This window comes from Hemiscyllium ocellatum, chromosome 6 (genome assembly GCF_020745735.1).
Source record: "Hemiscyllium ocellatum isolate sHemOce1 chromosome 6, sHemOce1.pat.X.cur, whole genome shotgun sequence".
NCBI lineage: Eukaryota > Metazoa > Chordata > Chondrichthyes > Orectolobiformes > Hemiscylliidae > Hemiscyllium > Hemiscyllium ocellatum.
The window spans coordinates 124,093,683-124,117,179 of record NC_083406.1 but is presented as its reverse complement, the minus strand read 5'-3'; the positions used below and the strand labels follow the sequence as shown (position 1 = coordinate 124,117,179).

Genomic DNA, 23,497 nt, shown 5'->3' with positions numbered 1-23,497 from the left:
AAGCTAGTAAACAGTCACCCCGAGATGTATCAGAGATCGGAGCACTGTGAAAACATGCTCCACTCACACATCAGAAAACCAACCCACTTGATGCTTCAAGCAAAAACAGGAAAAAAGATCAGCCACTCAGGAATAACTACAGTAATATGTACACGCACTCAGAGTGGGGATTAGCAGTTACCACATACTCTGGATTCACTCCCAACAACAGAATATGTCCCGTTCCCATCCAATTCACCCCTAGGATTCCAGACTTATCATCAAAGACCCCAAGGTGATAAATGCAGTGGTCTTGCTCCTTCAGCAGTGATTCAATACAGTTGTTCTGCTCACCTCCACCTCCTGCTCCCTGACCTTCAGAGGCCAAGTCTCCTGCCCAGCTCCAGAAGACTAGTCGCTACCTAAGCAACCACCGTGGCATTCAACTGCAGCAGCATCACGTTTGTGCACCGTTCCCTCCCCACCTGATATGGTACAACAACAACACTCCCTGAGGTGAGGCTACAAACCTGAAGGAGTACCCTGGTGGGCCCCAAAACAAAATTCATTCCTTAGACATCACACAGCAACTTCCAGGTCCAAAAATAAATTGTACAACCATTTGTACAATAAATTGTCCCATGACAATAATACGAATAACAAGGACTGGTTCAGGTGGGCTGATCAATGACAAGGAATTCTGTTCAATCACAGTTGTCAAACAGATTTCTGGGAAGGCTCAATGGATCACAAGCTGCTCATTGGGAACCAAAGCTAATTCTCTCACCAATCTCAATCCCAAAGGTTACGGAGGCCAATTGTGACACCGCGACCCTCAGGTTAGCCAGCCCAGCACTGAACAGCATCAGGGGACACTCTGTTCCAAAAGGCGTGGCCACATGTTAACATTACACAGAACACATTATACATCTAACAGTGAGGTGACTCCCTGCCACCACTCACTAAGGATGGTAGCTGCAGTGGATCCTCTGGCTACACTGCTACCTGCTGGTGTTCAGACCCAAGTGCTGCGATTCCCTTCAGCTCTGGAGTGTGAAGCTTGTTGTTTTGAGGTGTTGCTGCTGGACAGGTGTAATCCTGAAGGTTCCACCTGGTGTCTCACAGTCAGCCATCATGGTTCCACCTGATAGCCCCACCATCAGAACAACCCATCCCTCGCACTTTGAACAGATACAAGTCTCATCATGACAACTGGATAATCCATCTATTTCCCTTCTCCATATCCAATATTTAATTAACCAACAATCTGACTTTTGTTTTACTAAAATCACAGGTTTTTTGCAATGCCCCTCTGATGTTCCTCCCCAGTTACTGGCAGCCATTTGTAATGTTTTCGTTGGCTCCTGAAAGGGAGGAGACTTCAAACTGAAAGCAGAGACTTCATGGTGTGCTGGGGGTGAATGCATAAGCAGCTTAATCAAGAAGCATGGGGAACAGGCCAATGAAATGAAGACAAAGTAGGGCAATAAAAAGGCTGAAGCAAGGATTGAAATTAAAACAGAGGCTGCAGGAAACTGAAGGATAGGCTCACCATTAAAACAGAAACCAGACAGCAGCCAATGCCAATACACAGCTCAGTTCATATTTCTAACCGTTAGGAGGTGGCACACACAGTACAGACGACACACAAAGACAGACAGAGTCAGGGAGCAACCCATCGCTGACACAATCCGCATCACTAATGCCAACACAAAGGAGACCATTTGGCCCATCATGGCTGTGCCTGTTGAAAGAACACAACTAGACTAATCTCACTTTCTAGCTCTTTAATAATAATAATTATCCAGTAGATTACAGCATTTCAAGTCCATATCCAAGTGACCTTTTTCAATATGAGGAGGGATTCTGCCTATACCACTCTTTCAGATCACACGGTGAAGAGTTTCTTAGTTCCTTTCTAATCCTACCAATTACTATATTTCCTTTTTCCCATTGACTTGGTTGGTAATGGTAATGAAAACAGGTCCATCAATCCTCTCTACTGCAGTTCCTCATAATTTTACACACCTCAATTAAATCTCTCCTCATGCTCCTCTCTTCACAGAATTGTTACAGAATAAATGGGGACCTTTTGGCCCGTTGTGTCTGAACCACCCAATATGCCATTCTCCAGTCTTCGCCCTGGAACACAGCACGTACCAGCACAATCCAGACCCTAACCACACACTGTGTGAAACTGTTTGCTCTCAACCTGCTTTCGCTTCTTTTATTAATTAGTTTAAATCTGTGCTCTCTTGTTCTCAATCTTTCTAAACACTCCACGCTGGCAGCAGCATCTTAAATCTCCTCTTTACCCTCTCTGCTGTGATCACTCTCTGCCTCCAATGTGGTAACCAGAACTATATGCAGGACTGTCGCTATGATCTTTTACAGAGTTCTAACATAAACCTCCCTGTGGTTGCTTCACTTCAGCAGACACAAGTCACATTCATGTGGTATCTTTGACTTAACGACATGTCAGAAGGTGTGTCACAGCATCACAGAACCAAAAGTCTCTGATCCAGGGATGGCAGGTCGCTGGGAGATATTAGGTCAGTTGACCCAGAGGTTGGTTTTGAGGAGTATCTCAAAAGGAGGAAAATAAGGCGGACAGATGTAGGGAGGAAATTCCAAATAGACAGGCCAAAACAACTGAAAGCATCAAACTCCAGGGTGTTCAACGGTGCACAATGAAGAGGAGTGCAGAGATCTTGGACATGGGTCTGGGCAAGATCATGGAAAAAGGGAGGGACATAAGGCAATAATTATACTATTCTCAACCTTACGTTCAAGTAAGATAATACGGCAGTTGACTAAGAGCCAGTGAAACTGAGCGGATATGGGGTCATGGGGTGAAGGGGATTTGATGACAGTTAGACCATGGATAACACCAGGTTGAGAGGGTAGAAGGTGGGAGACTAGCCAAGAGTGTACTAGAACAGCCAGGAGACCAGCCAGGAGTGTACTAGAACAGCCAGGAGACCAGCCAAGAGTGTACTAGAACAACCAGGAGACCAGCCAGGAGTGTACTAAAACAGCCAGGAGACCAGCCAAGAGTGTACTAGAACAACCAGGAGACCAGCCAGGAGTGTACTAGAACAGTCGAGTCCAGAGGTAACAAAGAAATAAATGAAGGTTTCAGCAGCAGATAAACTGAGTGAGGACACAGAGTCAACATTGCAAAGATCGGAATACGTAGTTGTAATGGTGCCATAAATAAAGAGTTTGGGAACTGATCTCAAAGGTTAAATGTAACAACAAGACTATGAGCAGAAGGGTTTAATGTCAGACTGCTACTGAGGAGAGGAATGAAGTCAGTTTGGAGCAGAGAGCAAAAATGTTGGCTTCAGTCTTTCCAATATTTAATGGTAGGAAATTTCTTGGGATGTTGGGCAATTATTACAGTAATTTAGCAACAGCAGAGAAGTTAAGGGAGGTGCTGCGGAGGTGGAGCTCAGTGCTGTCAGTGGGCATGGGAAAACTACTGCTGGGTTTGGATGGTGTCAACAAGGGGCAGTGTGCAGATGAGCAATTGGAGAGGCCAAGCCCAGATTCCTAGGTCCATCAGAGGGAAAAGTGCAGGAAGAAATCATTACTGATGATTCTTCGGCTACAGTGAGACAGATCCAAATGGAACCAAGTGAGAGGAGTCCCACCAGCCGATAACAATGGAGAAGGGTTGGAGGAGGAAGAGACTGTCACCATGTCAACACTTTGAAAAGAGCTATTTCAGTACTGGGGCATGAACCCGATAGAATCTCTCCCAACAGGTGTTCTGGGAATGATAGGAACTCATGTAGGTGATGACTACTCAGTCATGAGGTTTAGGGGAAAAGGGAGGTTGGAGATAGGGTGGAGGAGTCGAATGCTGTTTTTTTTGAGGAGAAGGTGATGATGGCAGATTTAAAGGAGAGGGGGACATCAACCTGAAGAGAGAGGACTGTTAATGTTAACAACTAATATGGAACAGGACAGTAAACAGTTCAGAAGGAGAGTTGTCTCCCCTCGACAAGCTTACCTCAGAGGGTACAAGATGAAATGGAACAGAAACCAGAGGAATCATGAACCTTCCCATTGTAGGGAATACATATTTATAGATTAGATTAGATTAGATTAGACTTACAGTGTGGAAACAGGCCCTTCGGCCCAACAAGTCCACACCGACCCGCCGAAGCGAAACCCACCCATACCCCTACATTTACCCCTTACCTAACACTACGGGCAATTTAGCATGGCCAATTCACCTGACCCGCACATCTTTGGACTGTGGGAGGAAACCGGAGCACCCGGAGGAAACCCACGCAGACACGGGGAGAACGTGCAAACTCCACACAGTCAGTCGCCTGAGTCGGGAATTGAACCCGGGTCTTCAGGCGCTGTGAGGCAGCAGTGCTAACCACTGTGCCACCGTGCCGCCCAGGTGAAAAACTGAAAGATATTCAACTGTTTGGATATTATCTGAATTTTAACCGTGTGGGTTCTTGGAAATGATCTGAGAGACAGGGTTTTAAAGGAAAAGTGTTTCAGGTTCTTAATTGCTGGAAAATCTGGCTTTGAATGTCTATGGGCTCTCTGTGCTGCTGGATGGATTGTAACTCTTTCTGCGTTTAATTTCAGCAATTACCAGGAAGGACAGCCCCAGGGTCTCTCTCTTTCTCTCTCTCTGTTGTATTCTTGGGAACCTGATAAAATTTCACTGTATCATTATTTCTGGCCACCTTATAACCTTGTAAAGATGGGCTGTGGACACTTTTCCGACACTTGGATCTAGTTGAGTTCAATCTAAACTGAAGATCTTTGATCAGTCTACAGCTCTTAGCACTTCGACTTAGTCAATAAGAAACTCAGTGGACTGTGAGAATTCATCAAATTCTATCTTTATTTTTGGACCCTTGGCTCACAGGGCTGTTTCTTATGTATTTTGCAAAGAAGATATCACCCCTGCAGAGTCTGTTATCTGTTGTGCTGTGCAAGTATCCCTGGGATTAAAAGGGTGATTTAATATGGAAATTATAGTTCACGTGGTAACCAATGTATGACATTTATTGTTCAGGATGATTTTGTTTTATTACAAAAGGCGTTCTTTTTAGCACAAGAAAGAAAGCTGGTGAAAGTCTCTTTTACTCTGGATAGCAGTACAAGGCCATTTTACTGATCTGTGATTCGGGAGAGCCAATGGCAGAGTGGTATTGTCACTAGAGGGACCTGGGTTTGAATCCCAGTACAGCAGATGACGATGAAACCATTGCTGATTGCCATTAAGGCCTATTTGGAAATCCCAACCTCCTCTTTGAAGGAACATAACTTACTCTCCCTCTCTCTTCAATACCACCCATTGCTCTGACACTGACCATCTGCAGCTCAGTGCTTCTAGCCCACCTTCACCAACTCATCGCTGAGACATAATGCAGGCCTTTGCCCCAATGAAGCATGTTTAATCCTGGCTCATCTTGATCTTCTTCATATTTACACTATGTAACAATGATGACATTTATAAGATGATAATACTTTGGAACAATAGCTTTAAACCTATGGTAAAGTTTTGGGGTCATGTGGCCTATTTGGAAGTATATAATGAGGACAGTGAACCTTGGGGTTAGTAATAGCTAATTAGCATTTAGCCTTCAATGCAAGATTAACATACTCCATGTTGCTACAGAAGCCATTTTTGAGATCAGGTTACACGTTTCCCTAGAGTAATAAATATGACAGACTAACAGCAGTTTGTGTGGGGAGCAAAGACTGCTTGTTTTGTGAGCTATCACAGCTGGGTATGGGAGATGGAGTTCTCTAACAAAGCAACACATGCTGCAGTCACCAAAGGATTCTGTCCAGGCACAGCCAGGGGGCAACACAACAAGCTTTACTGCTGATGGTGGGTTTAGGAATACCCAGAAAATCAGAAAGTGACTGGAAACTCTTCAAATTTATTATCCAGCACATCAGGTCTACAAAAAACACGATGGAAGCTGGGAACAATTGTGGACTATTTGTGCTATGGGAAACTTGTTGTGTGACAGTATCTGATGAAGGAGCTCCGAAAACTAGTGCTTCCAAATAAACCTGTTGGTCTATAACCTGGTGTTGTGTGATTGCTAACTTTTGTAGACCCCAGTCCAAAACCAAAATCTCCTAATCAAGAATACAATAGGAATGTTTCTGCCTGTAGTTTAGAAGCATAGATAACTACTAGAAGAAAATTGCATTTAGTCATTAGTACTTTTCGTCATTGGTTGTGATAAAAGCTTTAAAACTTGGAAATCTTGTTGTCGCAGCCTTTTCAGCAATTAACTGGAATTTCTGAATTTCCAGTTCTGAAGAAGGGTCACTGGACCCAAAACACTGACTCTGCTTTCTCTCCACAAATAGGAGTTAGACAGCATAGAAACAGACCCTTCGATCCAATCAGTCCACGCCAAACATAATGCTAATCTAAACGAGTGACACTTGCCTGTTCTTGGCCCATATGCCTCCAAACCTTGCCGATTCACGAACTTATCCAAATGTCTTTTAAACGTTGTAACTGTACCTGCATCCACCACTTCCTCTGGAAGTTCATTCCACACACAAACCACTCTCTGTTTAGCTTTAAACTGAGGGGTGATAGATACAGGACAGATGTCAGAGGTAGTTTCTTTACTCAGAGAGTAGTAAGGGTGTGGAATGCTTTGCCTGGATTGGTAGTAGATTCACCAACTTTAAGTACATTTACGTCGTCATTGGACAAGCAAATGGACGTACATGGAATAGTGTAGGTTAGATGGGCTTCAGATTAGTATGACAGGGCGGCGCAACATCGAGGGCCGAAGGACCTGTACTGCGCTGTAATGTTCTTGTTCTGTGTAAAGAAACTGCAGCCCCCACCCGCCCCCCCCCCCCCCCCCCCAAGTCTTTTTTCAATATTTCCCCTTTCACCTTAAAAATATGCTCCACAGACTTGAAATTCCCCACCTGAGGGAAAAAAACACCTGCCATTCACCTTATCTTTACCCTTGAGGATTTTATAAACCTTGATAAGGTCACTTCCCAACCTCCTACGCTCCATTGTAAATACTCCCAGCCTATCCAGCCAATGCTTACAACTCAAACCCTCCATTCCCAGCAACCTCCTGTTAAATCTCTTTTGAATTCTTTCCAGCTTAATAATATCCTTCCTATAACAGAGAGAGCAGAAGTGGACACAATACTCCAGAATAGGCCTCACCAACAGCAGATTTCTTTCAATTTCTCCAGCAATTTGTTCTTCTTTCACATTGTAAATGGTACCGTTCACTATAGAGACTGTAACAACTAAATCTAACTGAATTATGGTGACTACCCATGGAGACATACTCATTCACTGATGCAGCAACCCAGACACACACAGGTCTAAGCACTGCATCCTACACAAAGGAGAGCCTGATAGCAGGGGTTGTACAAACAGAACTGTGCACACTACCCCAAACACAATCTTGGGATAAGACACAAACACATCAGGATTGTTCAGAACACACCATGCAGCGTGGAGCTGGGTTGGCACACATGCCCCTGGCACCTTGATGAATGCACAGCTACACAGAGAAACACACTCTCAGAGTCAGCAACAAGCTGCAAGTCAGAACAAGCTAGTCCGGCAGGCAGGAACAAAAGGAAAAGTGCAGTACCCATGACTTCTAGTCCGCACACGGATCCCAGTGGAGACATCAAGGACATCAGGAGGGGGAAGGTCAGGAATGGTTTCCAGATGGTGAGAGGGATGATGGAAGCAGTGAGAATGAGTGCAGGAGGAGGATAAGGCAGATCCAAACACATCAGAGCAGGGACAGATATAGGAAAGACTTTGCATACGGCGGAGAGATGCCCTGTTGCTCCATGGGAGAGATTCACTTTGCCCAGGAATAAAACCTTCTACCAACCTCTGGGAGCCAGCAGCGTGCTGAGAGTCAACCTGACGCTGACGAACAGATGGGTGCACGCTGAGGGAAGCTGTGAGGAGAGAAAATAGAACAAAACACTCAGTGCACAGGAAACATCATTATCTGCCCAAGGCCCCAAATGCCCACCCCAGTCTGCCCCCCCAGTGCCAGTCCCATGCTGTCATATGTCTGCCTACATCCATTACCCTGTGGCATTTGCCCATCCCCAATGCACCAATCCAAATTCAACACTAAATCCCCAATGGACCTGGCACCAGTGCCACCTAATGGAGGACTGATGCATCACAGGGGCCAGTGTCTCCCACCAGCTGTGCCACTGGGCAGGTGCAGAAACACCAGACCCACTGCCACCCAAGAGAGGCACAGCCTCTACTCTTGTCACTTCACAAATGGGCAGCACGTACACACAGAGCTCAAGGCTGGTGGGATAACCTCCTCAGCTCCTGCTCATGAAATAACACAGAAATGGCCCTTCACAGTGATGGTGCTGCAGCTACTGGTCAGAGTCCAGCCTTTACAGTGAACAGACTAGTGTCACTCAGACCATAGACAGGGCTGTGGGAGAAAGGGAAACTCTACCAGGAACCTTCGTCACACCTTCCTCCTGTCACTATACAAATACTGTAGACATACAGTGACCAGACCAGAGCTAACGTGCTGTTAGAGGCAGATTATTGCGCAAAAGCTTCAACATGACAGGCCCCGGTGGAAAAGGCTTTGTTAGTGACAAAAATAAAGCACCATTGGATCAGCTTAATTCTAAACCATGAAAAGACACCATTCACCTCACTTTAGGAAGGGGGTTTCTCGGTTTGTGACTTGGAATGAGGGTCAGCAGGGGAGGAAAAAGTGACGACAGAGCGAGAGCCAGCAAAACAGTGAAGAGAACAAAGTGGTGGCGAGAGCTCACAGAGAGTGAGGCAGACAGAGAGAGAAAACTGGTGACCCCTACAGAAGACTCTTCAGCAAAGGGAAAACAACCTGTCCACATTGAGCCTGTCCAGTCCCTCCCAATCTGGTCTGTTTCAATCAGGTAATAATAACCAATCCTCTAAATTCCCATCAGTACCTGCCCAACATACTCAACCTCACCTGGGACCAAGTTAGCCTCCAGACTACCTCCAATACCCTTCCTAAGATAACAGGCCCAAAACCGTTCACAGTATTCCAGCTGTAGTCTGACACTGCCTTCCACAACTTTCGCAAGATTTCCTTATTTTTATATTTTACTCCCTTTGAAATAAAATGCTAACATTTCACTTGCTTTCCCTGTTATCTGCTGCATTTGGATGCTAGCTTTTTGTGACATATGAAGAAGGGCTCCCAAACTGCTCTATACTGCAGTTCTTCCTGACAAAGTGCAAAACCTCTCATTTCCACACATTATATTCCATCTGCCAAGTCCTTGCCCACTCCTTGTGCCATCCTCACCACTTGCCTTCCCATCTATTTTTGTGATATCTGAAAAGTTGGTGATATTCTATTGACTTTCCTCATCAAGTCATGAACATACATTCTAAATAATTGTGCCCCAGCACTGATCCCTGGGGCACTCCACTGGTTTAAGGTTTCCATCCTTATCCCAACTCTGTCTTCTATTAGTTAACCAATCCTCTATCCATGGTAATACAATACCTCTAACACCATGAGTCTGTATCTTATTAAGTACACTAATGTGTGGTTATCTTATTAAACGATTTTTGGAAATACCAATATATTACATCAACTGATTCTCCATTATCTATCTTGCTAACAAATTCTAATGAATTTAGTCAGGTGGAACTGCCCTTCATGAAGCCATGCTGACTCTGCTTAAATCAGTCGGTATTTCTAAACGCTCGGCTATTAAATCCTCTATAATGAATGCTAACATCTTTCCAATGACAGATGTTGCTAGAGTTCTGTCAGCATTAACCTGCTCATTGACATTTAGTTTGGTTTCTGTCAGAGTCACTCAGTTCCTGACTTTGATCCCAGCATGGATAATACAGCTGATCCCAAAAGATGAAGTGGGAGTGACTGCCCTCAACGGCAAGTGTGGTATCAAGGAGCCAACGCAAGATTGGAATCTTTGGGAATTGGGTGGGAGTTCAACTGAAACATAACGGGACGAGCTTACAAATACTGTAGCCCCAAGAACAGGTCAGAGCCTGGGAATTCTGTGGCAAGCAACTCAGCTAATGTTTCCAATGCCTGCTCACTATATTTTTCTGTAGTCATTCATGAGAAATTGGTTTGGATTAGATTAGATTCCACACAGTGGCCCTTTGGCCCAACAAATAAACACCGACCCTACGAAGAGCAACCCATCCAGACCCATTCCCCTACATTTACCCCTGACTATGGGCTGACATTTACCACCCATCCTAGTTCCCCTTGAAGGTGGTAGTGGCTGGGGGGGCTTCTTGATAGTTGACATGCCTATAGATAGCCCCACGATGCCCTTAGGGAGGGAATTCCAAGACTTTGACCCAGTGACACTGAAGGAACGGTGATATATTTCCACGTCAGGATGGAGGGGAACTTGCAGGGGGTGGTGTTCCCATGTATCTGCTGTCTGTGTCCTTCTCGATGGAATGGGTCATGGGTTGGAAGGTGCTGGCTAAAGACCTTCGGTGAATTTCTGCAATGCATCTTGTAAATGATACGCACTGCTGCCTTTCAGAACCACTGGACCATGTAGATGTTGGACAGGCTTTGGTGAATTAGGAGGGGAGTTACTCACTGCAGTATTCCCAGCCTCTGACTTGCACTTGCAGCCACAGGGTTTCTATGGCTGGTCCAGTTTCTGATTAATAATAACCCCTGAGTTGCTGGGTGTTATAAGGCCAAAGTCAGGTGTGATTGAATATTCCCCACTTGCCTGGATGGGTACAATTCCTATAGCAGGTGCTCCATCGCTAACGGCATTCTGAGGGACCCTACACAGACTGAAGCAGTACAGCTCGACAGCTCACAACCACCTGCTCCTGGCCATTTGGAGTTGGTCAGAAATGGCTCACATCTGGCAGTGCCAAAAATCATTGCCAATTGATCAGTGCCTGGAGAAGGTGAAACAACTTTGGGATGACGACCCTCCTGGGCCACTTCAGAGGACAGCTAACAATCAGCAAACCACTTTAGCAGTGGGAATGGAGTCAAAGACAGAACCAGACTGAGTAAGGATGACTGACTGACTGACTGGCTTCCTTCAATCGAAGGCCTCAAATCAAGTGGTTGGAATTTTGCAACAATTTGAAATCGGTGCAGTTCCTTTCACTTTGATATTTTGTGGTGGGATTTTTGCTCTCTATCTGGATCGCTGCTCCAGTGCTAGGTTGCACAGTGACGTCATGCAGAATTAACCCCAGCAAAGAGGCAGTGCTGTTGGTGTGGCAACATAGCTGGCCTACTAATCCAGAGGACCAGGCAAATGTTTGGGGACACAGACTCAAACCCCAGTGTGGCAGCTGGTGATAATTTAAATTTAATCCATTAATTTAAAAACCCTGGAATTGAAAACTATTCTCAATAATGGTGCCATCAGTTGTCATAAAAGCTCATCTGGGTCATAGAGGGCCTTGACAAGGGGAAAGCTGCTGTGTTTCAGCTAACTCAATGAAAGGACGAAGAACAAAGAAAATGTACAGCCCAGGAACAGCCCTTCGGCCCTCCAAGCCGGAACCGACCCAAATCTACTGTCTAAACCTGCCGCCCAATTCCTAAGCGCCTGTATCCTCCTGCTCCCCGCCTACTCATGCATCTGTCCAGGCACACCTTAACTGAAATTACCGTGCCTGCCTCTACCACCCCTGCTGGCAACATGTTCCAGACACCCACCACCCTCTGTGTGAAGTACTTGCCGCGTGTATCCCCCTTAAACTTTTCACCTCTCACCTTGAAAGCGTGACCTCTCATTACTGAATCCCTCACCCTGGGAAAAAGCTTATTTCTATCTACTCTGTCTATACCCTTCATGATTGTGTAAACCTCAATCAGGTCCCCCCTCAATCTCCTTTTTTCTAATAAACCAATCCTAACCTACACAACCTCTCTTCATAGCTAGCACCTTCCATACCAGGCAACATCCTCGTAAACCTTCTCTGCACCCCCTCCAAAGCGTCCACATCCTTTTGGTAATGTGGCGACCAGAACTGTACACAGTATCCCAAATGCGGCTGAACCAAAGTTTTGTACAATTTTAATATGACCTGCCTGCTCTTATACTCAATATCTTGTCCAATGAAGGCAAGTATACCATATGCCTTCCTGACCACTCGATCCACCTGTGCAGCCACCTTCAGGGAACAATGGGCCTGAACTTCCCGATCTCTCTGCTCATCAACTTTTCCCACAGTGGCCCCAGCACTGATTCCTGTGGGACACCACTGGTCACCTTTCTCCATTTTGAGAAACTCCCTTCAACTACTACTCTCTGTCTCCTGCTGCTCAACCAGTTCTTTATCCACCTAGCTAGAACATCCTGCACACCATGTGACTTCAATTTCTCCATTAGTCTACCATGGGAAACCTTATCAAACGCCTTACTAAAGTCCATGTGTATGACATCTACAACTCTTCCTTCATCTATCAACTTGGTCACTTCCTCAAAGAATGCTATTAAGTTGGTACGGCACGACCCCCCCCCAAAACAAAAACCACGTGCCTATCACTGATAAGCCCATTCTTTTCTGAATATAAATAGATTTTATCCCTCAGTAACTTCTCCAGCAACTTTCCCACCACTGACGTCAGGCTCACTGGTTTGTAGTCAGCCAGAATATCCCTAGTACCCTTTTTGTACAGGGGGACAACATGAGCAACCCTCCAGTCCTCACCTGTGTCACCCAGTAAAGACGACATCTCCTTTGTCTTCTACATAGATCTCTGAGGTCCTTGTACGAACCACAAGCAAATGCATGTTGTCTCGCCAACCTCAAAGCAACTACACCCATCATAGCCGAGAGGGAAAACTGGTCCTTACCTGGTCTGGCCTACACATGACTCCAGACCTCTGGTAACGCTGGTGATTACCCTCTGAAATGGCCAAGCTGGCCACTCAGTTCTAGGGCAATTAGGGTTGAGCAATAACTGCTGGCCTTGCCAGTGACACCCACATCCCATGAAAGACTGAAAATGAGAAAGTAAGTTGTTTCATCCAGAAGTTTTCTGCAAAGATAGAGCTCAAAGGTCACAACCTGCAGAGAGTCAGGAAGCACAGCATGCCTGGTTTTGTGAGCAGAAGTGATGATTAAGAAACGAAAGAGAGATATATATAATCTCAAACCAGTGGAGTTCCATGTTGAAAGATTATCCAGGGGTGTCCTGGAGCGATCAGTGACTCTTTGATCCATTAACCATGCCATATCTGGTCCAATGCCAATCCCAGTAAAGAAAAAAGGAACATATTCACATACTGCACACAATACAGTCAGCAATTTGGCCACCCCTTAAATCATGACACCCCTTAAGTCTACTACCCAAACCTAGCAAACATGTTCATGCATGAAGTGTGACTGGGACATTAAATCAGGTGTAAGAACTGAGCTGTGTGATACAGGATTACTTGATAGACAACATCCATGTGCTAAAGAGCATTTGTAAGGAAATGTGGGCCAGTACGGAGTGTGCTTGGCTTGCATTATCTCACCACTGCTCTGGAAACAAGTGTATCTGTGGACAGATGCACTTAATGAATGACAAATCCAGTGATTAAATAAGGCCTCTGAAGTCTCAGTTTTTTTTTAAGCAGTATTTAGGGATCAGTTTGAGTAATTCTAAACATGTTTTTTAAATGGAGATCACGAGTGGATTGTGCTGTTTAAATTGCTCTCCTTAGATACAATCTTCAGTTTGCAAGGCAGAGTATATAATATAGAAATAGGTGATGGTCAGGGCTTTCCACATTCTACAACTGGCTGAAGTCACCACAAAGACATGGATGTGCAACAGAAAAACAATGTCAATGAACTGGTCCCTGGTGACAGCCAGACAGGAGATGGCAGAATGCAGGAGGCTAAATAATTAGCCAGCCATTTACTTTACTGACACATAACCTGATTGAGAATGAGCTTTGGAGCAGAAACAGAGAATAAAACAGACTCTACCAAATAATGGAAAATCACTCTACAAAGAAAGGGATTAGTGAATGTCTTTGTCAGAGCAACAAAATCACTTGTAACAATTACTCAGACATTACTAAGCTCTGCTGCATACATAGGGATGTTAAGGGACAGTCCCCAGTGCTTCACTGGACCAACTACTCACAACAACACGGAGTCACGACAGAGACAGAGTGCAGACAAAGTAACCTTAAACACTGCTAACACCCACCCAAACGCTCTGGTTTAGAACCTCGTGGAGAGGAAGATCAACATCAATCTGGATTAAAAAACAGCTGAAGACAGCGAGTCTTGATAAATAGCTACGTTCCAGACTGGACCATAATGGAGAGCATTGCTCCCCAAGGGTCAGTACTGAATTACTATCTTTATGGTGCATATAAACTACTTGAACATTGGAAAACAAGAGTAAAATCTTATAATCTGACCATGAAATCAAACTTTGTAAAGTTACAGATGGGGAGGATAATACCAAGAGGCTGAGCAATTGGCCAGGCAAGTGACAGATGGAATTTAGAACAGGGAAGTGAGATGTGTTGCATTTTGGCAGATGAGATAGGGAGAAGTGTCAGAGAGCAAATGGCCCAGATCTAAGGAGTATGCAGGGACAAAGGGATATGGGATCGATCTTAGGAGGACATTCCGAGAGATGAATATTTTTCCTATTTGTTCGTGGGGTACAGGCACTGTTGGTTAGGTCAGCATTCAGGGCTCATACCTAACTGCCCTTGAGTTAGCAAAGTGTATGGGATCTCAGATGCACTGAGCACAAAAGTGGGAGTATTTATAAGACTGATCAGACCATAACTAGAGTACCGTGTTCAGTCCTGGTCACCACACTCTAGGAAGCAACCGGGAGAAGCTGAGGGGAGGTTTAGGAAATGGTTCCAGGGATGAGCAGACTTAATGACAAGGTTAGGTTGGAAAAGCTCAGGTTGATGAGGTGACTAGGAGCAATGGTGACGGTGGAATGTGAGTGCTAATGGCCTGATACTCGCTTTCATCCACGCTCTCAAAAGGGAATTGGATCAGTATCTGAAAAGGAAGCATGTGCAGGGTTTACAGAGAGAAGGTATTTCATGATCGGGGTGTAAGGCTGGAAATGGAAGAGATACTGGCTAGGCCAGAGCTGGGCTTGTGTATTCGGGCCACCACGTTGTAGGAAGGACAGAATTGATGTGGATAAGGGACAAAGGAGGAAAGATCAGAAACACTGGGACTGCTTTCCTTACAGCAGAGAAGGCTGAGGGCTGAATTAAGTGAGGTGTTCAAAATAATAAGGGGCTTGAAGACCTGTTCCACCGAGAGGAGAGGTCAGCTACTGGGGGCAAAGGAGGCTGCTTGAAAGGAGGAGACATAGGGTGGGGGGGTTCCCAGAATCCGTTGCACTGTTCAGTGGTTGAGAAGGAAACTCTCCACCAATTTGGATCTGCACCTGAAGCAGTGTAACCTGTAGGGCTGTGCACCAGGTGTTGACCAATGGGATCAGGGGAGTTGGCTCGTTTATTCACCCAACAAAGACAAGACAGGCCGCACGGCCTCTTTCTATGCTGGGCAGTGACACCAGGTGAACTGATAAAGTCAGCACAGAAATAACCAGGTTGTGAATACATGGATAATCACATCCCCCACTGGCCACAGCAAGTGAGAACACAAGGAGGAGGCTTGGCCGAAGTCTTTGGTGTAGAAGTGATGGATGGTGGGAGGAAGCGAGTCCGACAACGTGAAGCCTTCTCTAACTGAGTGCTGTGTCCAAAGTCAGAGTGAAAATAGCGGACACCGCTTTACACTGAGGAATGCTCATTGCTCCACCTCCAACTGGAAGCACTTTGGAGGAGGTTTACCTGACTAATACCTGGAATAAGCAGATTGCCTTATAAGGAAAGATTAGACAGACTAGGCCTGTATCCTCTGGAGTTTCAAAGAGTCAGAAGTGACTCAACTGAAACATTTAAGACGGGGGTTTAGATCAGAGTGGTACTGGAAAAGCACAGCAGGTCAGGCAGCATCCGAGGGGCAGGAAAATCAACGTTTCAGGCAAAACCCTTCATCAGAACATGTAAGACCCTGAGGGAACTTAACTGGGTGGTTGTGGAGGGAGAACTGTGGGAGAATTTTGAACTAGGGGTCAAAATATAGGTTTGCTGACTGAAGACAGAGCTGAGAGAATATTTTTCTCTCAAGCAGTTGAGAGTCTTTGGAATTCCCATCCTGAAAAGGTAGTGGATACAAAATCTTCAAATAGTTAGATAGTATTTTGGTTCCCAAGGGGATGAAAGCTAAACATGGGATGCAGGAATGTCGTGCTGAGGTTTCAATCAGATCTTACTGAATGGCAGTGCCGGGCTGAAGGACTGAGTATCCTCATGTTGCTCCTTATTCTTAGATACTAGTTCAGGCAAGAACCAGTGTGCCTGGTAAGGGAGGAGTAGATAAATATTCCAAATGTAAATGAGAAACATGACCATATGGAGGAAGGAAGAATGGGAAAGAAGAAAGAATTCATGTTTGCATGATTAATTTTCTTAGCAGGGAGGCCCACACCAGGGCAAAAGGTGAAATCACAGTTTCTTCAACTGCAACTCACTCTTCAATCAAAACACTGCTCTTATTGGAAGAGATAAGAGCCTCACACAGTCCAGACAATAACCTGCATTAATCCAGCATCTTTACTAGTGCTTTCCAGGAAAAATCTGGACAACAGAGAGCCACCAAGGGAGGAAGAGAGACTGGACAGGATTCCTGAGGTTTAGATGGAGTGGTTAGCTTCACGTAAGGGGAGGTGAAGAGATCGAAGGGTTTAAGGACAAAGACTCCTGTCAAAAATGTTAGGATAGAAAGAGTGGAAACTGCCGAGAAGGGTAGACCAGGATTAGAATTTTCCTCCATTACAATCCTGTGCCAAATTGGAGCCCATCACAAACCATCCAGTCAACACCTGTCAGTTACTGTCTTTACAGAGTAAATTGTGAATAGATATCAAAGCAGTTAAATGGAATGCGGCTGACTAAATACACGTGTTTCTGGAGTTAATGAAGAGACCAACCAAAAACATGAGACAGTGGGATTCAGTGGCTGAGGGAGTTGGTGGGATGGTAAGTTAGAGGGATGTTGGGGTGTTGAGGGAGATGGTGGGATAGTAAGTTAGAGGGAGATGGTGGGATGGGTCAAATGGCCTTTTGCTAACGGCTGTTGCAGTAAGTAAGGTGGTCCTGTTACTTACATTGGAGAGTGACTGGAGTTACCAACTCCTCCTCCATATCGTCAAGATCATCAGTCAGGATGAAGTGTGTGGGAGTGGACCGCGCCTGTCCAAGCCAGCTTGGATCCACGTTCAGCACCGAGTGCAGGGCACTGATGCCAGGATTATTGACAATTTGGAATTTGCACAGCACCTCAATCTGCTGCCATCGATGAAGGCGCTCCCGTAAAGCTGCTGTAACCTCACTCAGAGACTGCCTGCAAAGAGAAACAGCAACTAATATACAACCACATACTCCCAGTGAGAACACCACCCTCAACCTGCCCATGTATACACAGGTCACTATCACCCACAGCTACTTCCATACAGCCTGGAGATCCTCAGGTGCATCAACTCTCCAACGACCCACATCCTACAGCTCAGTGGGAAACTCCCCCTCCTCATCTCCTGAACATGTTCCTCCTGGATAGCACACTATTGTCAGGCGGCGGCACACGCAGCGGCACACCTCTGGTTTTACTGTGCTTCAGGAGCAGGAAATTCACTTCCAATCCTGACAGGTTACCCCAGGCAACATCAACCGGGATAATTAAAGGGTCACCTCTGAAACTCAAGCAGCATGCTGCTGAGTTATGGGAACTTCTCACAGTTGACACTGTGAAAGCCCAGCTTAGAGTGGCTAAGATCCACTAGTGATGATCCTCACGGAACTGGGTACTACACTCATTAACCACTAATGCGGCCAGAGCTGCTGCAGATTCCCCTTATATCAAACCGCCCAACACCAACTACCATGCTTACATACTAATGCTGTAGAGACACAGGGAGATCTGAATCATGGGGTTAGCTCTCTATCTCAGTATTCCTGCTGACTTGTGGTCACTGTCTGTAGACACTTTTATTATATTAGATTAGATTACTTACAGTGTGGAAACAGGCCCTTCGGCCCAACAAGTCCACACCGACCCGCCGAAGCGCAACCCACCCATTCCCCTACATTTACCCCTTTACCTAACACTAGGGGCAATTTAACATGGCCAATTCACCTAACCTGCACATCTTTGGACTGTGGGAGGATACCAGAGCACCCGGAGGAAACCCACGCAGACACGGGGAGAATGTGCAAACTCCACACAGTCAGTCACCCGGGTCTCTGGCGCTGTGAGGCAGCAGTGCTAACCACTGTGCCACCGTGCCACCCACATTGCTGCCCAGATTGTCTCCACTGAATACTTCACAAAACTGTTCAATACAATGCCATACTCTTGGAATCCTGTCACCACCAGCAGCACCTCCTCTCCCTCCGCTGGTCCATACTCACTTTGCCGATAGTATTTTATGATCAACATCATCCAGCGAAGAACTGTGTGCCACATGAAAGGTTCCAAACAATGTGTTTCTCTTCTTCTTTATTTTCTCTGCCTGTTGGGACAGAGAAGGGGGTTGAGGGTGGGCAAGGCAAAGAGATGTGGGTAACCCTTGGCTCAGAACCACACCCAGCAAAGAGCAGCCTGAGAAACTCAGCTGGTAACCTGCAGGGTAGGGTAGGGTAGGGCCACGCCTGATACAAGTGACTGGTTGCGGGGGGGGGGGGGAATGGGATGGGACTGAGGACATCATTCCACCGGTCTGTAGGATGGGAAAGGAAGGAGACAGGGGAATCAGGGAATCACAGATCAGGCGCGAGGGAGACAGGGGATCAGGCGCGAGGGAGACAGGGGATCAGGCGCGAGGGGGACAGGGGATCAGGCGCGAGGGGGACAGGGGATCAGGCGCGAGGGGGACAGGGGATCAGGCGCGAGGGGGACAGGGGATCAGGCGCGAGGGGGACAGGGGATCAGGCGCGAGGGGGACAGGGGATCAGGCGCGAGGGGGACAGGGGATCAGGCGCGAGGGGGACAGGGGATCAGGCGCGAGGGAGACAGGGGATCAGGCGCGAGGGAGACAGGGGATCAGGCGCGAGGGAGACAGGGGATCAGGCGCGAGGGAGACAGGGGATCAGGCGCGAGGGAGACAGGGGATCAGGCGCGAGGGAGACAGGGGATCAGGCGCGAGGGAGACAGGGGATCAGGCGCGAGGGAGACAGGGGATCAGGCGCGAGGGAGACAGGGGATCAGGCGCGAGGGAGACAGGGGATCAGGCGCGAGGGAGACAGGGGATCAGGCGCGAGGGAGACAGGGGATCAGGCGCGAGGGAGACAGGGGATCAGGCGCGAGGGAGACAGGGGATCAGGCGCGAGGGAGACAGGGGATCAGGCGCGAGGGAGACAGGGGATCAGGCGCGAGGGAGACAGGGGATCAGGCGCGAGGGAGACAGGGGATCAGGCGCGAGGGAGACAGGGGATCAGGCGCGAGGGAGACAGGGGATCAGGCGCGAGGGAGACAGGGGATCAGGCGCGAGGGAGACAGGGGATCAGGCTCGAGGGAGACAGGGGATCAGGCTCGAGGGAGACAGGGGATCAGGCTCGAGGGAGACAGGGGATCAGGCTCGAGGGAGGCAGGGGATCAGGCTCGAGGGAGGCAGGGGATCAGGCTCGAGGGAGGCAGGGGATCAGGCTCGAGGGAGGCAGGGGATCAGGCTCAAGGGAGACGGGGATCAGGCACGAGAGAGACAGGGGATCAGGCACGAGAGAGACAGGGGATCAGGAGCGAGGGAGACAGGGGATCAGGCTCAAGGGAGACAGGGGATCAGGCTCAAGGGAGACAGGGGATCAGGCACGAGGGAGACAGGGGATCAGGCACGAGGGAGACAGGGGATCAGGCTCAAGGGAGACAGGGGATCAGGCTCAAGGGAGACAGGGGATCAGGCTCAAGGGAGACAAGGGATCAGGCTCAAGGGAGACAGGGGATCAGGCTCAAGGGAGACAGGGGATCAGGCTCAAGGGAGGCAGGGGATCAGGCTCAAGGGAGGCAGGGGATCAGGCTCAAGGGAGACAGGGGATCAGGCACGAGAGAGACAGGGGATCAGGCACGAGAGAGACAGGGGATCAGGCACGAGAGAGACAGGGGATCAGGCACGAGAGAGACAGGGGATCAGGCACGAGAGAGACAGGGGATCAGGCACGAGAGAGACAGGGGATCAGGCGCGAGGGAGACAGGGGATCAGAGTGTCACTGATCAGGATCGAGACTGGACTATCAAAAGGCTGAAGCTGTCAGAATTATAGACCAGTCAGTCTGACATCGACAGTGCGGTAAACTGTGGAGAGAAGTGGATAAATTCCATTCTCAAAGATTTAATAACACAGCATCTGGAAAACAGTGGCAGGATTGGACATAGTCAGTGTGGTTTCACATAAGGGAAATCGTTTTTGACAAATCTATGGAAATTCTCAATGTTGTAATGAATAAAGTTGACCAGAAGGAGCCAATGGATGTGGTTCATTGAGACTTCCAGAAGACTTTCGACAAATCCCACATAAGGAGATAGCATGAAAATTACAGCACATGGGATTTTTAAAAATTTACCCAGGGGATGTGGGGGTTGCTGGCCAGTCAGCATTAGTGCCCATCCCGAGCTGCCCTTAAGGTGGTGAGTGGGGGTTGAGTATGGAGATGGATTAATGACTGGTTGGGAGAAGGGAACACAAGGTCGGAATAAATGGATCTTTTCAAGAAAGGTAAGCCATGTCCAATGGTGTACCTCAAAAATCTGCTGGAACCCCAGCTGTATGAGGAAAAGCTGAGGCACTTGGGGCTGTTCTCATTGGAGAAAAGAAGGTTTAGGGGTGACTTGATAGAGGTGTACAAGATGATTAGGGCTTTAGATAGGGTTGACCATGAGAACCTTTATCCACGTATGGAGTCAGATATTACGAGGGGCCATAGCTTTAAATTAAGGGGTGGTAGGTATAGGACAGATGTTAGGGGTAGATTCTTTACTCAGCGAGTCATGAGTTCATGGAATGCCCTGCCAGTAACAGTGGTGGACTCTCCCTCTTTATGGGCATTTAAACGGGCATTGGATAGGCATATGGAGGAAAGTGGGTTAGTGTAGGTTAGGTGGGCTTGGATCGGCGCAACATCGAGGGCCACAGGGCCTGTACTGCGCTGTATGTTTCTATATTCTATTTAGATGAAGGAACTAAATTGATATCTCCCAATTTGCAGATGACACAAAAGGAGTTTGCCGATATGCTCCAGTGTGATTTGAGTGAGTGGGCAAATACAAGGCAGATGTAGTATAATGTGAATAACCATGAGGGTATACATTTTGGGAGTAAAAACAGGAACAGATATCAAACTACGCTGAGTCAGAGTACAGAAAGGAGATAGAGGACTTGGTGAGGTGGTGCAATGAGAACATCGACAAAACTAAAGAACTGATCGTTAACTTCAGGAAGAAAGGAGGACACACCCCCATCTACATCGACAGAGCTGAGGTGGACAGGCGCGAATGCCTCACGTGCCTAGCAGTGACGATAACTGACGATCTGTCCTGGACTTCCCATGTAGATGTGACAGTCAAGAAGGCACAACACCACCTCATTTTCCTCAGGCAGCTCAGGAAATTCAGCATGTCCATCAGGACGCTCACCGACTTTTACAGAGGCACCATTAGAGCACACTGCCTGGGTGGATAATGGCCTGGTGTGGCAACTGCTCCACCCAGGACTGAGAGAAACTACAGAAGGTTGTGCGCACAGCTCAGACCATCACAGAAGCCAACCTTCCATCCATGGACTCCAGTTGCACATCTTGTTGCCAGGGAAAGGCTGCCAACATCATCAAAGACCCCTCCCACCTGACAACGATTTTCTACAACCTCTTCCATCAGGCAGAAGATAGAGCAGCTTGAACACACACACCGACAGGTTCAGGAACAGTTCCTTCCCTGCTGTTATTAGACTGATCAATGGACTCTCTAACTCCAGATAATGCTGATCTTGCTGGGTGTGTCTCCTGTGCAGTGTAACCCTGTGTGCCTCCCTCTGTCCCAGCACCCTCTGACCTGTATGTCCTTGGTTGTGGTGATCTGCCTGTACTGCTCACAAACAAAACTTTTCACTGTACTCAGGTACATGTGACTACAATAAATCAAATCAAACATCTATCTGAATGGTTATAAACTGGGAGAGGGGGAAGATGCAATGCGATCTGGATTGTCCTTGTACACCAGTCACTGAAGGTAAGCATTGCAGGTGCAGCAGGCAGTGAAGAAGGTAAATGCTACGATGGCCTTCATTGCAAGAGGTTTCGAGTACAGCAGCACGGATATCTTGCTACAATGATACAGGGAATTGGTGAGACCACACCTGGAATAATGTGCAGTTTTGGCCTCCTTCTCTGAGGAAGGTTACAGAGAGAGTGCAGCCAAGGTTTACCAGACTGATCCCTGGGATGGCTGCACTGACAAATGAGGAGAGTTTGAATCGATTCGGATTATTTTCACTGAAGCTCAGAAGAACGAGAGGAAATTCAATAGAAACCTATAAAATTCTAACAGGACTAGGCAGGGTAGATGAAGGAGGAATGTTCCCAGTGATGGGCAGGTCCAAAACCAGGGATCACGGTCTAAGGAAACAGGGTAAACCATTTAAGGGTTAAGAGAAGGAGAAAGAGAGTCATAGAGATGTACAGCACGGAAACAGACCCTTCGGTCCAATCAGTCCCCACTAACCACATATCCCAACCCAATCTAGTCCCATCTACCAGCACCTGGCCCATATCCCTCCAAACCCTTCCTAGTCATACCCTGATCCAGATGCCTTTTAAATGTTGTAATTGTACCAGCCTCCACCATTTCCTCTGGCAGTTCATTCCATACACGTATCACCCTCTGTGTGAAAAGGTTACCCCTTAGGTCCCTTTTATATCTTTCCCCTCTCACCCTAAACCCATGCCCTCTAGTTCTGGACTCCCGGACCCCAGGGAAAAGACTTTGCCTATTTACCCTATCCATGCCCCTCATAATTTTGTAAACCTCTGTCACCCCTCATCCTCCAATGTTCCCAGCCTATTCAACCTCTCCCTGTAGCTCAAATCCTCCAACCCTGGCAACATTCTTGTAAATCTTTTCCGAACCCTTTCAAGTTTCACAACATCTTTCCGATAGGAAGGAGACCAGAAATGCACACGATATTCCAACAGTGGCCTAACCAATGTCCTGTACAGCCGCAACATGACCTCCCAACTCCTGTACTCAAAACTCTCACCAATAAAGGAAAGCATACCAAACGCCTTCTGCACTATCCTATCTAACTGTGACTTCACTTTCAAGGAGCTATGAACCTGCACTCCAAGGTGTCTTTGTTCAGCAACACTCCCTAGGACCTTACCATTAAGTGTATAAGTCTTGCTA

General features: G+C 47.1%; 1 protein-coding gene across 4 annotated transcripts in view; it reads right to left on the bottom strand.

The window, feature by feature from the left end:
* Window positions 1–23,497, bottom strand: part of stim1b (stromal interaction molecule 1b) — a 132,183-nt gene that overhangs the window by 12,795 nt on the left and 95,891 nt on the right. Inside the window, exons 9-12 of one of the 4 annotated variants that reach the window (XM_060826389.1) lie at window positions 18,520–18,620; window positions 17,220–17,455; window positions 13,162–13,242; window positions 7,623–7,944 (exon numbers count right to left, since the gene is read on the bottom strand). In XM_060826389.1, coding sequence (XP_060682372.1) covers window positions 7,623–7,944; window positions 13,162–13,242; window positions 17,220–17,455; window positions 18,520–18,620 — 740 coding nt within the window. The remainder of the gene's footprint in view (window positions 1–7,622; window positions 7,945–13,161; window positions 13,243–17,219; window positions 17,456–18,519; window positions 18,621–23,497) is intronic. The other 3 variants (XM_060826391.1, XM_060826390.1, XM_060826392.1) reach the window with 3 other exon arrangements.